Genomic DNA, 16567 nt, shown 5'->3' with positions numbered 1-16567 from the left:
GTGTGAAAAGTGCACTTTTAAATTTAATATAAACATTAATTTTAAATTAGTATTATTGAGGGAGCAGTGCAGAAAGACGACATGCCATAATAGAAGCAGAGAAGTGGAAGTGCTGACAGACTTGTACAGCATAAGCTTGCTGTAGCCGAAAATAGGGAGTCATTGGGACTATTCCAGATTCTGCTAATGGTTAGAATGAAGGCTTAAAAACAGGATCCTGGCTGCAGGATTTTGCATGAATTGGAACATTCTGCTACTGGGCTACACAATGAAGAGTTTCAGCACTTAAAATGGATATTAAAAAAGAAACAAAAGAACTTCTGGAATACAAAGAGAAAGAAATCATCTGTGTATAAACAAAATCATTTGAGAAAACAGTGGCATGACTGGTATTTATCAGAATTGATATATTCTGCCAGTACCTGAAAGTGGAAAGCAGCATGAAACTGGTTAATATGATTGATCTTCTCTAGTATTTCTCACTCTTTCTCACACTTTTGGGGAGAGAATGCAAAATTTTTGTGGTTTTCACAAACCTCTGATGCTCAAGAAAGACAAAAACTTTTCATGAACAGAATGTCTTGTTTATCCTATGAAACCTCATGTTCACAAAGGATATGAACTATGAAAAATACAGGCTCCTCAGGAAAAACCTAAGGACACGTCCAAACAACAGGATACACTTCGAAGTATCAGATTTTATGAGCCTACTGAAGCAATATCACACAATGATACAGTACACAAATATTCAGGAGCTGCCAAACCAACAGGAAGTGAAGAAACTGGAAATTAGGGATCCCTTGCATCATTACAATCTCATATGTCTTTTTTTGATGGATAATCCACCATAATCTCCAAAAATAAACTCGACTTAAAGACAAGTAATCTGCTCCCTATTTACAGGCACTTCTTTCTACACAGAACTGTAGTTCTCCTTCCTAAGGGGAAGACAGGACAAGGGGTGTGGGGAAGGGGAGCAGCAAGAGTTGGCTCAGTCTCTGCTCTATCTAAAAATACTTCCAGACCAAGAAGTCCATTCCTCCTCCTGGAAAGCAGCTGTCTCCTTTTGTAACCCATTTGGCTTGCAGCTCAAGCAGCAGCAGTTTATGCTACTGGCAGTACCTGGCTTTGGTGAAAGGCCACTAGGAATACTCACAAATGAATCTTTTTATGCATTTAGAAATCCATAAGAACACTGCTTGAAAAGCTAATTTTGTTGGGTTTGGAGTCAATGCAGGCAACTGAAAACCATGCAACTGTATTACAACTCTGGTTAGTTATGCCTATTACATCTTGAATTACATGACCATATACCCTTCTCCCCCTCCCCCCTTCTTACTGCAACAAATGGTAGTTTTTCCAGTGCTCCTTTAATCCTGGAAGAAAAACTGGCAGGACAAAGAATATTGTTTTCTGAACTAAAAAAAAGGAGCTGAAGCACATTTACATAATTACATTTGTTTGGGAATGTGACTTGATTAAAAAACAGGAGGAATTCACTAGGATTCCCAAAAGCTCTAGAGAAAACTTCTTTAACTTGACTATTTGTGCTTCCACTAAATGTCTCCTCACTTTCATTCACAGGTCAGCAGAAGTTACTTTGACAATTATAGGTGAATGAATAAACAGTATCATTGAAGTAAGACAAAAAACCCAGCTAACCCGAAGAACAGCAGGCACTATGAGGAAAAACAAAATCAACAAATTCTTACCTGTTATTTAGCGTGGTTGGCAGAGGATGTGTTGCATTGGGTGGCACGGTTGCATGAGTGAGAGAAGGGTTCTGTGATATTGTTGCTGGGGTCTGAATTACCCCATTTAAAGCCCCTACAATTCCATTGATTGCCAGCTGGCTGGCTGGCAGTGCTCCAATTATTCCACCCACAGCCGGCACTGCAGGAATGGTGGAGGTTACAGTCTGCATACCACTAGCCAGTGCCCCCACTGTCACACCATTGACCTGCTGAACTCCGGGGACTCCCGAGCCTTGCTGGGCCGGACTCTGCCCAGCAGGTGGTGGAGTGGAAAGCGCTGATGAACTGCTGGTGCTTTGTCCGCTGGAGGTTATCTCCTGGTGTCAAAACAAACAACAAAGCCCCCTCAGCTGCATAAAATTTCACCTAACACCACAATGCAAGGACTGGGATGAGTTAACTTGTAACAAGTTTAGGTTTAGAAAAATGAAATTAAAATTACCTGATTTAATACAGGAAGAGAATTGTCCGGTAAAAAACTGTTTCCCAGATGAGGGCTTTTACTGCTGTTCAAGGAATCAGTGCTAGGTGCTAAAGTAATTATTTCAAAAAACACACAGCGGTTAAATTTCTGGAACATGTAAAAAAGATTCAGAATAATTATTTCAAAATTATGATAAAGTTAAACAAAGAAAATGTAAGGTCAACTTTAAAATCATTGCTGAATAGTAAAATATTAACTAAGTAATTGGTGAATCAATAGAGTCAAACAGATGTGCTCCAAACTGAAGTAAAAGAGAAACAAGTAGTAATAGTTCAGAAAAATAAACCAATTGATGTTTAAACATTTAACACATCAGTAAATACTTGGTCTATATTCATCCTACATTTATATTCATCTCCCATCAACAGCATGCGTGGATGCAATAGATATTTCATATAAATACATGTTCAAATTACTCTGACACTTTAATAATCCCCTCTACTTACGTGCTTGTACTGGAAAGGCATGTACTTGATGAGAAGGGCTGGGGTTTGAAGTTATTGTTGGAAAGGGCACCGAAAGCTGTGCATTGAGAAGCTGCAGTCGCTCCTTCTTGGCAGTCAGATTCTTTATCTGTTCTTCCAACCGCCTATTTTCAACTTGAAGTTGGTGTAATGATTTAAGCATTCCTAAAACTAAGACAAAAATGCCCACATTCTATTCCACAGCCACATTCAATGAACAAATAACACCTTCATTCAGTTTTAAATTCTGCATTGGATTAAGACCAGCATATATGTGAAAATATAAAATTATTACAGATGTCTGAATTTTAGTGGAAAGATTGAAGATTAATTTTGAGTAATTTAAATTGCAGAAAAAAGTTCACAGTGTTTTGTGGTAGTAATTTTGGAATACCTCTACACCCTGGCTTCAATACTGATAGGGTAGCATCATTAGGGCCAGCACACATTTTAAGCAAACAGCAGTATGTGATAACTTAGCCCCAAATCAGAATATGAAAGTAGCAGTATTTTAGTAGCACGGGTTAACTGCATAGTTGGGATAAATCCAGTTCAGCTGCAGTATTAGGAATTGCAAACCTTATAAAACAGAGAAGTTTGACAAGAATATGCTCATATTCAACTAACAGCACAGGCAACCAACAACATTTATATAAAAACAACCAAGTTTATGAAAAGGGAGTTTTTCTGATTTAATGATTTGCCCAGTGAATCATGAATGTATAGGAACAATGAAAAAAACCAGAAGTGCTCCGACATGAAGTTGTCCCGGCGCACCTTGGCGGGAGCTGCGAGTGGCGATCTCGGAATCCCCCAGCAGGGAGCACTCTGTGAGCACCACACTTACCCCCCGCGTTCCCCTAACGAGGGCATCACCTTCTCCACTGACCTGCTTTTTCTCAAACTCCCACCTGGTTTCAGAACTCGGAGTTCCCAACCAGTACTAGAGTGTGACTGTGAAGCCACACTGATGGGCTCCTTTTTTTTTCTTTCCTTTTTTTTTTTTTTTTTTTTGTGGTTGTTTTTTTTTTTTTAATTCTAAATTGTATTTGTTTAACATGACCTCTGGAGCTACTACAGACATAAGTCTACTGGTATAGGCACATCTGGTCATTTCCCAAGGATTTAGCTTTTATCCCTCCTCTTCAAGAACATACAAAGGAACCCTCAGTGAGCTCAAATGAGATGCAATAAGACTTAGCTAAACCTGTCCTCCAGCTATCATGTTTAAAGGATTATCCCTGCATGAATTTCCTCACAATTAGCATTTTTGTCAGGATACCATTCATAAAAATACTAACTAGATACCTCTTTACACTACCAATGAGAAGAACAATGCATTCAATAAAATATACACAAACCATAACCTGGAATAAAATAAATTTTTTTATATATTCAGTGATTGTCTTTGATACTGATACATTACTGAATATGGAAACCCACGTGATCTACTGATCGCTTATGCTTTTAACATATTCATTCTTGGAATATTCCACTCTATTAAACATAACTTGAGAAAATAATAATTTGCTTGCTTTAGGAACTCACAAGAAAGGCAGAACACAATAAAGACACGAAAAACCAGTAGGACACCTGCCTAATATTTGTAAATATTTTCTTTTCAAATGGCAACAGAAGTAGAAAAGTCAGATGTAACAATAAAAAATTATTATGACAATTTATATCACACAGTATAAAGAAAAATGGGGAACTATACTACAGTATTTACAGCAGTGGATCTAAGAGTTCAGAATTCTTTTCCAAACTCTGCAACTGGACCTGCAAGTTACTTCCTCTTGCATGACACAACTACCTCATCTATAAAAAGACAGATAATTACAGGGAAGTCTTTTGTAATCTACTGATGCCATGCACTAAGAACTATGCTAGAACTGTACACCACAGCTATATTTCAATTCACAGCAGAAAATAAATTTTATTAAAATTCTTGGCTAAGCACAGAATAGCAGTTCTGAGTAACAGCTGGCAAAAGTCATAATAAACAGATTGTGAGTACTTACTGTCACTGGGGGTGCCTTGCTCTAATAAAAACTGTTGTCCTTCACTCCACTGCCTCTCGAGAAGCTGTTCTATGCTGGCTGCTACTGGGGGCAAATTTTCCCCACAACCATTCCCTGATTGATCATAGCGAATCTGCAAGCTGCTCACAGGGGATCTGTTGAAAATATTGCAATTTATTGTTTAAAGAAAAGGATGGAAGGAATGTATTAGAAAAAGGCTGTTGAAATTTCTTGTCTTATATCAGCTCTTAGCACCTACATATCTTATGCTTCCAAGACTAAGTTAAATTCATCAAAATCACTAAGAACAAGTGGTTCTCACTGCCAGGGCTTTAATAAAAAAAGAAAGACATATTATTACAGTGTGAGAATTTATACTGAGAAAGCACATAGTCTGTATGCAAGAAGAGGTTAACAAAGACAGTAACTGACAAACAGCATTGAATTAAATTATACAACACACACTCCCTACAGCAGGAAACCATTATAATATGGATACACAGGGCACTGACTTCTGGGACAAAAAAAAAAAAAAAACCAACCCACATCAAACTTCAAACCTTTCCCTGAGAAAACTGGGAAAAATAAAACCAATTTGTTAAAATTATCCCATAGAAAGACCATATATAATTCCACTGACTAACTTGTTCTAAAAACAGTCATGTAAATCTGGATTTTTGAAGGACTACATGAAAGTATTATTTCACAAGGATTAGAAGTTATCCTCTGCCTGTACTGTGAACACTTAATATACCTCCTTTTTTACTCATGATCACACACAGTTCCAAGAATAATCCCCTTGCCACATGTCTTTTCTCATTCAGGAGAAAATTAAATATTCAGCACAACGAAAGCTGGCTACCTCTCTCAGGCCCTAGGAGAAGGCTTCTTTTGCACTGGATGGGGCACAGTTTAACTTGTGAGCAAAGCCAGATGTTCGGTGTATTTCTGACTCAGGTTTCTGGTCTCGTGTATGCAGGGTCCCATTCCTCCTACAGGACCAACACCAAAGCCCACTAAAAGCTGGTTCTTGGTTTTGTTGTTGGTTGTTGGGAAGGGAAGGGGGACGCGTGGTCTTATTCAATTTCAGTGAGCTCAGATTCTCAGATACTAGTTATTACTGCAAGCAGTTGGTGCCATCATGGGATCACAGCTGTACTGTTCCACCCCTAGTGCAAACCTACCAACAAGACCACACAGTCCCAGTACAGGACAACACAGAGAGCTCAGGAAGTCAGTGTGTTAATTATGATTACCGTAATAAGCAGTGGTCACAGCACATTAGCTACCTAATGACTGTCGAGCATTTTGTAGGCACCAGAGCAAAGATTTTTATGAGAAAAGGTTTTAAGTAGGTGACTTAAGAGCTCTCTGTTAAGTATTTATTAATAGTTCCTCTTTTGCATACAGGAAGAAAGGAAAGCACTTGTTAAAACAAAAAGCCCTGATGAATGGGTAACCAAGGTAGTGTTTTTTGACAAGAGATGACAAATCAACAGCATGTAACAGTTCAGCACAGAGACAGCAAAAGCAGTCTTAAAACACACTGTTTACACGATGTGCTGAAGCAGCAGGAAGGAAAGTTTATGCAAAACATTCTACACAGAGGTACTACACTTACACTTCATACAAACAACCCACTTTAAAAAAACAAAAAAACAAAACAAAAAAAGCCCAGAAAACAAATACATAAAACCACTGAACAACACCACCAGAAACTTCTCTCTCTTTCTGCATGTTCCTGAGCAGCACATAATGCTGCCCTAACAGATTGTGCATTTAGAATTATGAATAACCAACAAAATCCTTGTTGGGCTTTGGACTGCTTCCTATCAATTTTGAAAAGGCAGAAACAAAGCAGTACCTGACAGTATAACCTCTGCAATCGTTCACTGGAAGCTCGTACAAGAGAAGGATAAAAAAAAAAATCTAGATTTCTATGTACTGCAACATTACTCAATCTCTCCTCTTCCAAATGCTCATCCTTTAGAGAGGATACGGTTCCTGCATGCTAGGGTTGAATCCTTATTCCAAATAGTATTTGATCAGAGTTTCCAAGAGGATTATAAATGTGCTGTGTGGACTGGTTCAATCCTGCCATGGAGATGAGAACCCTATTTCACAGCTTGCCTGCTTTCACAACTGTTTTTTGATTAAGTTTGGTACAGCTACCTATACTATAGAGCACTAATTAGAAGCAATACTGCATTTAGATACAAGCATACATACAGATTTCACTGCAGGTATTACATAACACATTTTTAAATCTAAGGTTAAGTATGGGGTAAAAAAAGTTTAAGTGCTACCTTGGGAAAAGCAGCAATTCCTCTGCAAAATGGAAACAGCTCACATATACCAGGTATATTTATATTTCTCATATATGTATTAAAAGTTAAAATACGACAGCTTAAACATCAAACGCTGTGGTTATATTGGGGTACAAAGATATAACAATGTGAATTGGAAATGACCATACAAGCTCATGAGTCACATATGTCTTCTCCGAAGAGCTGCAATCAGCTGCGTCATCAACAGCAAACAAATGTTCTGCAAGTGTTTTTATTTTAAGCAACTCGCTGAAAATCACATGGTTCCTTCGGAGAACTGTGTTATTTATGTATCTCATAAGCTTCAAAGGGAACAGAGTCAGAACTTGCAGCTAAATAATTTTAATAGATAAAGCAGGTAACATTTGGAGTTGCAAAGTTTCCAGATAGCAGATTTTTTTAAGTTAGCTTTTTATTCACTATAAACCATATTTTAAGTAACCAGAGTTACTTATTTACTGAAGTGGGGAAAGTGGGGAGTTACCTACACATTTTAGAATCCTTGACGTACTGTGATCTTTTTTGTTGTGCAAAGCAGAGGTGAAATTTGCTGACTACTGAACTTAACTGAATGAGTAGGTTTTCTAAATTTTTTCCATTTCTAGGTATTTTAAACTAAAATTTTCCATCTTTCTATTCTGTTACTACAGTTACCAATTTCTCCCCCTTGCTTTCTCTCACCCCACCCCCAACCCCACCCCCCCACCCCCCCTTTTTGGCTTGTTTTTGAACAACCCTGCCAAGCAAAATCTCTCTCCTCTTTGCAAAGTGCTACAGCTTCCGTACACTGCAGGAAGCTTTTCAACTGTGGACTGAGGTGGCCTTTGTACCATGCAGATCTCCTTTAGCATCCCCATCAAAACCAGTTGGTATTTTACCATGCTGCAAGTACTGTACTGTATATACCCTGAACATACACACTCTGTAGAAGCATCACATTTATTCCCATGTATTTGACCAGAAGGCAGACTGAACACAGCTATGACCGATGCAAACAATGCAAAGATCAGGCCTCTGTATATTAACAGAAGGAATTAAAACTTGCAATTACCACAACATGTATGCATAAGAGAACTACTTAATATAAAATCAAAAGTTCTGTAATTTCCTAATTATTGAACATTTCCTTTTGCAAAATTCTCTGAAATTCCTTGTCTGTATATATCAATTTATATGCTAATATAAGTATACATATTTATGCTAAGAATGCCATCTAATTTGTAAATTCTCTATTTATTATTTTAGAAGCAACACATACTGGAAAACTTAAAAACAAGTTCATGACTAGGTAATAACACGTAAGTATTGTAATGGATAATCTCATCCCATCCAGCAAGATGTCTTTTGATTAATTAAGGAATATAATACAAGATCAACAACACCAGGCATGTACATTAAATTAGCTAATTTGGAGATATTTGTTATAAATTACCATCACAAACACATGCTATAGCAATAAAATTCATTATTATAGTGCTATTTCTGTGTATCTAGCATTTTTTAGCTATCCTAAAATTTTTTTCACGATAAATCTTTTTTTCAGATAAATCTTTCTCATGGTTAGTCCCTAAGTAAAAAAACACAGTAATAGCACCATAAAATCTACCTCATATTGGATCCAGTATGGAAAATAAAACTCTCTAAAACAAAGATTTGCTTAAAATACACAGAAAATATTACCGAAAATACAATATTGACATTTTAACAGCAAATATTTTAAATCAAAATAACATGATAAAATTTCAGCAGAATTCTTATGTCAAAGTTTTCTGGCAAATGTAAATTGCAGTAGAACAAAAAAATACATTTATCTACAGAGAATCGCTACAAATTCTGAAGTTGTGAGGGAAAAGGAAGAAAATATTTGCTTGGAATTTTTACTGATATTTAATTTTTCTTATTCTTGTGATCATTGTTAAGTATGTGGGATTCTGGAATTTTTGCAATTACTAAACTAGGATTGTGGTAACAAATCTGAGGAGATAAGCGGTACATATGGATTAAATGATAGATAAATCCCTCTAAAGCAAGACTCCATTTCTTAAGTAAGGGAGTAAACTAACTTAGCTATGAACCTTAATTTGTAAACCTAATTTCAGTTGACAGAAAAGTAAACTTCAGCACAATTTTAGTCCTCTGGATGTATTAGGGATTTTTTTAGAAGGATACATAGACACAAAAATACATGTATTTATACACGGTGTTTATATTTTTATATATATGGGCTTTTAAAACACTTTGGTATTGCTGGTAAAAAGACAGCAAGGTTTGCAAATCTTAAAACATTTCCTCTGCCTGCACTCTCCAATGTAAATAACACTTACCGTGGTGAGAGACTTCCTCTGGGTGATCCTCCTCTGCCAACAAGGCTTCGGCCGTTATCTCCGAGATCTTGATCTGCAGTGTAAATATTTCACAGCTGATAAATCGCCTTTTCTTAGATAAGAGTTTTAATATCTGATGTAGATATTTTTAAAATACCTTCAATCTCAACTTCTATCTGTAGTTACTGCTGAAGAGTGAATAAGTAACTAGTTTAAGATTGCTGAACTGTAGCATGTAAGGTGTTGTCCTTACACATTTCTGAGGCTGTACCAGGCCATGGATTATGTTCACTTCTTTCATTCCTTTCAGTTTTACAGCACAGAAGCGTGGTTTGCATTTGCAGTACCCTCCCCTCAGCCACTTTTAATTTGTACGGTGAAAGTAATGAATCACAGCTGTGGACAGCTAATCTGTATGCTTATCACAGCAAATCCTGATGCTCTGTATTTTTTTAACACTTTGCATCCCAAAACAACTCATAAAATATAGAACGTATTAAACTTACTGCTGCCATCTAACAAGCATGCATTATTCTGCAAATTTACTGAAAACTTTATGAAAGCGTATAATTCACTAATTCCTATTTATAAGCAAAGCATAGGAAAGCCCCTTGCTAAAAAGGTAGTAAAACAAACAAAAAAGGCCTCATTAAATATACGAAAACGTTTTGCTTGGAAGGACTCAAAAGGGTTATTTTCCCTATGGCCTCTCAATAAAATAACCCTATCTGCCCCCTTCAAGGTTGCCCTCCCCCTATTCTGAGTCAAGCGACCTCCGACCCCTTGGAGGGCAAAGACATGACTGATCCATTCTTGGTAAACTGCTAAACTCATTCCCTTCCCCCAAACAGGCATGACTACTACGACATGTCAACAAATCCTTACGGAGGGAATGAAACAAAGCAAAGCCAGCGGCTCATTAAAACCGCAGCGGAGAGCCCACGGTACCAAATGCCAATCGGTAAATATTCACAAGATTATTAAATGCTGCACAAGTTCTCTAACGGGATCTCTTTCACACCAACTTGTATGTAATGCAATTTCATGAATTATGCAAATAAAGGTTTCAACTATTCACGACAAAACCCAGAGCTGTGTCACTCTGGCTGCAAAGAGCTGGGAACTGAGCGCATCAATCACAGGAGTCACAAGAGACAGTGGTGCATTCCTGCCTGCTGATGGCTCTGCTTAAACATTTACATTTCACACATCCAGGGAAAAAAAGGGGGAAGAAAACCCGTGCTGCTCCACAGAACTGAGAATTTACTTCCAACACAGAACAACTTTGTACAGACATTTAATAACCAAAAGTTGAGCAGAAATCAAAAATACAATTTAACAACCTTTTCAAAAACAAGGAGTTCTGTCAAGCTGCACATTTGCACCGGCAGAGGAAGCTTACCTGCTTGGCTGTTTTCAGACTGAGCTATAAGTGCTGCCATGGCTGAATTTGGATTCAGCCTATTGCCGTACATGTGGGATGGAGGCAGACTGAGAGAAGATCCAGGTAGGGTGTTCGCCTGCAAGAAACCAAATAAAACTTGAATTATTATTTTATAACGGGGAGAAATGCTACATGTATTTTAAAGAAGCCTTCTTAATGCACTTCAATTATTTTTGCTTTTGAATGCTTTTTAAAACAATGTATTTCAAAGAAAAAATGTTTTCCATTTGTGAGTATAGAAACAAAATTGCAGTACTTCGGAAAACAGATCAGGTTTTAAAGTGTGTTGTATTTGTGGTTGGCAAGATCTTCTAATTAAAGAAAACCCTTCTAATAAAAAAGTACTGTAGCAAATATTAAAAATACCTAAAGTGCATTTTGAAACAACCACAGTTTGCAGGACGAGGAGACTTCCTTGCGATCCTGAAGTATGCGCTCAATGCTAGGACTGAGTAGCATGGTGACCATGTGGTTATCCTACTAATTATTTAATCTTATTAAACCATTTACAAAATAAGGGCAGGTAGACAACAGATGTCTCACAAATGCTTGGGTTCCTTACATCACAAGCCGGCTGTGGAGGTCAAAAGGTCCAACTTTCAGCTCTATAGTTTAACTACACAGAGCCATATTTCCTTTGCTCGGCTCCGTCATTAGTAAAACGTGCACAGTATTTTGTTACTTCCTATTTTGATAGACTTGGAAGCCTGGTGTTTTTTTGTTTTGTTTTGTTTTTATTTTAAAGAACGCAAACAGCCATTACAAGTATGTTTTCTATACAATAGGGGGCTCCGGGAACCACAGCTTTGCCCTGACCCCATATAAGGAACTGTATTTTTGGCAGTTGGCCAGCTCTACTTATTGAAGAGCTCCCAAAGTTTGTGTTCATTCATGTTGCTAACCACAATTCTGAAGGTCTCTGCTGGGACTTGTGCCAAACAAGCGAAAATGAACCCTTAAACAGATGAAGCTAAGGAGGCTGGCCAAAATCTTGCATAATCCAATGCAATAAAAATACCTTCTTCCTTGGCTGCTTATGCTTTTTCCCTTTCGAAGAAAAAAAGATTTGTGTCAAATGCTAAGTTGCAGAGACAAGTAATCAAAGAAATAAAAGCACGGCTGCTTATTTTAAAGGCATTTTCCTACCTGATAAAAAATTATTTCAGAACAAAGAAAAGATTGGGAGGGGTGGAGGGTAGAATCAAAGATACACAAACCTGTGTGATCACTGGTTTTAGAATTAATCTTATAAGAAAATAAAATGCAAACAACCTTTACAAATGAAACTTTTTTTGAAAAACAAAAAAAAGAAGGTGAACAGTAAGGAACTCAATTTGTGGGACATTTTGACATGCATAACTGCACACAAGAGACAGGGGAAACATACTGGTTATTACAGCAAAATATTACAGAGTATAAACTATGTCTCTGGAAAGAATCACACACTACCATTAACTTTTGGCTTTCTGCCAACATATTAAACTTGATGAATGGACTTTTATGAATTCACACAACTGTTTTCAATGATGCTTTATTTACTATATACTGGTGAGAAATTGTGCCTGATACTTACATTCTTCTACTGTCACAAAGTTAGAAAAAGCCACAAGTAATTGCTTACAATGATCAGGGGTTCATTCACTTTTCAGTTTATAGGTACATGCAAGATTGCTAGACATGGAACCACAGCGTCACTTCAAATCTGGCTGTTACTTCTTCTGGTTGTTTGTTGGGGTTTTTTCTAAGAATTGCATAGCTTTAGTAGAATGAATCTGAATTATTTCTAAGTCTTAAAAATAATGCAGGCATTTCCACCTACCGAGGTACAAAAGCTTCCAAAATACAATACGAATTAGTACTGTGACGCTGACAAAGGCAGCAACACTGCACAGCTCCTGCTATTTTTCTCTCAAAAAATGCCCATAGGGCAGTTTCAACTTAACTATTGCTGTTCCTAGCAACCTTCAGCTGTTTTCCCCTCAAAACCAAACAAACTTCAGTCAAATCCTTTCACTGATAATAGTCCATTCTGTAAGGTTTTAAGAGATTCAACCAGTATTATCATTCAACCATATCTAAAAGGTCAGACTAGGAAAACAGAAGTTTATATGATGGTATGAGTTCTACTCATAGTTTTGGGGGTTGGGTGGGGGCAGGTTTTAAGCTCCAAACACCAGGTCTTAGCTCTGTTTAGTTGTAGCATTTTTCCCTGAAATATTTTGTTTTATTCCAGGTAAGTGTATGTACTGCTCACATTTTACACAGAAGCTTCTATACTTAGCTCTCAGTCCGTGCAATTCACTGCAAGGCTGCTTTAAACTGTGCAATAGCAGTAATATATTGATTTATGATGGCATGGTAGTTATAATCAGCAAGGGGAATACACATTTATTTGACTGAAACTTGCACAAATAACTTTAAGAATTTTCTGAAAGTGCCTAAGTATCTTGAAGGGAGTTGCTACAATTTGTTGACTTTACTATCACACCACAAAACAGAACGCATGAAAGGAATTAAACGTTTGCTAAGTGGGTTGATATAACAGATCAAAAGACTTAGCAGGATTTAAACAATATCTAAGAACTTGAGTTGTCTCACAAGTAGTGGTTTCACCCTAAACATTACCCCTGTTTGAACTTTAAAATAATAGTAAAGGTATCTTACAAGTTGGAACTACACAATTTACAACACCATCCTATATATGCAACTCTTAAAGCAAAAATAAGTTGAAGGCACATAAAAAACCTTTGAAAATACTTTTTTTAAATGCCAATGTAAAATGACAAGAATAATGATTTGTGAAGCTTTCTTATATATGTGACGAGTTCATCTGACAAGGAAGCAGAGAAGGTGGAGGAGTGCTACATTATTTAAAGGTGAAATAGGAGCTTCATATTTCACTCACAGTCGAAACAAGCTGTAGCAAGCATTTATTAAAAATGCGCAATCATCCTGTCAATACATATTAAGGTCACAGGACTGACACATGTTCTAAAATGCAGAACTTTTAAGGCTGTATTATTCTTTATTTCAACTGTTTCTATTTAAACACTCAACACAATACATGATCAAAATGTATGAACTGATAAAAACCCAAGATTACTAAGTATTTCTTTTGAAAAGACAGCAAATTTATTTGAAAATATTTTAGCAGGAGGATTTAAGCCCATCTATGGGTATACATCGCACTGCTTTCCTTTATGGTATGTTCAATAAATCAGTAAAGTCATAAGCAGCAGAGCAGGACACAAGGACAATGCATTATAATTTAGAGAATGCCCATGTGCACTAAGAAATGATTGATATTTGACTGATGTTTAAAAACACTTCCTCTCCAGCAAGAGAGAAAGTACAAGCATATTCTTCTAATTAAAGAACAAGACTTGCACATTAACGACATTTAACTCACATATATAAATGTCCTCCAAAATATTTAGAATAGTTTTATATTTGTTTGCATGACTCCAGGACAGCATTTAACAGCGTGACTATGAAGTTTCCAGAGCATTCATATTTGAACATTTATTCCTATCTGAAATTTCCAGGGAAAGTAGTCCCTTCAATCAAAAGTTACATATTCTTTCAGCAGAAAAAAACAAAGGGGAGAAAAATGAGACAATACTTAGCTATATGCAATCAGATTGAGTCTCAAAACTTTGAGACTCTTTGAACATGCCTTTTCCCCCATTCCTTTCAAGTTTTATGCTATGAAATATTTTCTGATAACAGGCCTCATTTCTGTCTCAACTCCACACCAGTAAGGTTTTAATACTCAGCGTGTGATGAGAGATGAAACCAAGTGTGAACAACTTTTGGGTCCCATGAGTAGGCTGACTGTTGAAGCTGTCAGGTTCAATTGCATCATTCCACATTATTCAATGCCCCAAACTGCTCCCTAATTGTTAGAGGCTTAACATATTCAAAACCATTGTTTAGGCTAATGCTGAAATGCCTACAGTTGAGTTTCCACAAAGAAAGGGGAGGGATTTAACTGTAGTTAAACCATTACTGAACTCTCTTCCTTTGGTGATAGGGCAACAAGGATGGCCAGAACAACCAATGCCAAGACAGCTTCTTGATCAGTTTATATCTAATCAACAGCCCTTTTCCCCTCTGCTTTAAAAACTGTCATTTCTATATTGTAGCTTTGTGTTCTATCATATAATGCTTTACAATTAGTGACACATTACCTAATTACCTATTTCCGCTAATTTTTTTTTTTGTCAAAAATAATTTCGAAGGTTAATTTTACTTCTTGTTTAACATAAAAACATATCATTGTTCCTGTGGTTGGGGTCACACCATTAACCAATCATACCAGGTTATTCACCACACCATGATGCTGTGATATGAAGTGCAGAACTAATCCTTGCTCCTACTAATACAAAGTCAAGAAATAAAAAGCATTAGAGATACCATAAACTACTTATGGCCAACTACTACTGAAATCATATAAAAAATTTCGATGCAAATGAAATTTAAAGCTAAATTTTCTGCAAGCTGTTCTGCTACCCTTCTGAGATGTTAGAAACATTTTCCATGCATGTCTAGCTTCATGAAATGTGGAAGGAAATTCAAGCACAGGACCAAGTGTTAGCATCAGTTTACTTCATCTAGAAGATCTCTCAAGCTGATGCATTTTGGTCTATGGCAAGCAACATTTATCTGAACAATTAATTAATTAAAACCTGCATTGAAATTAAATGAGATTAAATATGAGCACATACTAACTATAGATACATAATTATAATAAAACATTTATAATATGCATATATAAAAATTATTGTATTTTCCTGAGAGGTGAAAAGAGCTGCCCATCAAGTGACAGCAGCAGAAGCAACTTTGCCTTGTGTTTTCTACCTTAACTTGAGCAAGTGAAAAAATACTATTTTATCCCTAGAATTTTTAAGGCTTTTGCTTGGGTGTTGAAGGCAATGGGAAGAATATGCTATTGCTTCCTTTTATTCTTTCAGTACTTATGGTACAAGCTCTAACTGCATTTAGGAGAGGTGAGGGACCCACCAATGCCCATCATCACTTGCCTCCTGTGAATTGCCAGCTGCCCTTTGGGATGGCAAAGTGTCGCAGCACGGCAACACAGAGGAGTCCTGCCACATGGACACTTTCTCATGCAACCCTTCCTGCAACACAACCCTTGAAGATTTTCACCACAAATACAGAATTTGCTTAGAAATCTTGGAATACTTATCATGACCTCGTTTCCAATGGAAAATCAAAAATCTAAATTCCTGTTTATTTTCCTATATGCCAAGAAACACAGACAGAAGACAACACAAATCCTTAATAAAATACAGTTCTGACATTTCTTCTGAAAATTATCATCTGACTTTTCAAAACAACTAGCACAACACAAAACAATGTTAATCTCTAGTATGATATTTACTATTAATATATTTTAATTAAACTGATACTGTGATTTACCTACTTTAATACACCTTTTGGCTGTCTTAAGCGGAACATAACTAAATTTAAAATAATACTGACCACTTGACTAAAACAACCTACAGCACTACTACCACTGATGATTGGAATCAGAGTGAATTTTTACAGCACACCTCACCTCACTTGCTTTCACAATCACCAATGCAAATCAAACCCAAACATCCACTGTAGCTTTTTACACATTCATTCTGTGAAAGGAACACTGAGATTGAAAAGATGGCCCTCACATACTGCCACCATTACCATCCAAGCACTCTGAAGCCCTTAACGTTTGGGGATCATTAAA

The 16567-nt window shown here is 36.8% G+C and overlaps 1 protein-coding gene across 6 annotated transcripts in view; it reads right to left on the bottom strand.

Moving 5' to 3' along the window:
* MLLT10 (MLLT10 histone lysine methyltransferase DOT1L cofactor) overlaps nt 1-16567 on the bottom strand; it is a 124798-nt gene that overhangs the window by 7536 nt on the left and 100695 nt on the right. For all 6 annotated transcript variants that reach the window (XR_014617050.1, XM_084227207.1, XM_084227208.1 and 3 more), the window contains 6 exons: nt 10777-10894; nt 9375-9447; nt 4724-4878; nt 2685-2873; nt 2197-2285; nt 1713-2071 (listed from right to left, as the gene is read on the bottom strand). Coding sequence is in view for 5 of the 6 variants with exons in the window: in XM_084227207.1 (XP_084083333.1) it covers nt 1713-2071; nt 2197-2285; nt 2685-2873; nt 4724-4878; nt 9375-9447; nt 10777-10894 (983 nt within the window). In the remaining variant the exon portion in view is untranslated. The remainder of the gene's footprint in view (nt 1-1712; nt 2072-2196; nt 2286-2684; nt 2874-4723; nt 4879-9374; nt 9448-10776; nt 10895-16567) is intronic.

This window comes from Fringilla coelebs (assembly GCF_963513975.1).
Source record: "Fringilla coelebs genome assembly, chromosome: 1".
Classification (NCBI taxonomy): Eukaryota; Metazoa; Chordata; class Aves; order Passeriformes; family Fringillidae; genus Fringilla; species Fringilla coelebs.
Note: the sequence above shows the minus strand (reverse complement) of the source record. Positions and strands in the feature narration are given on the sequence as shown.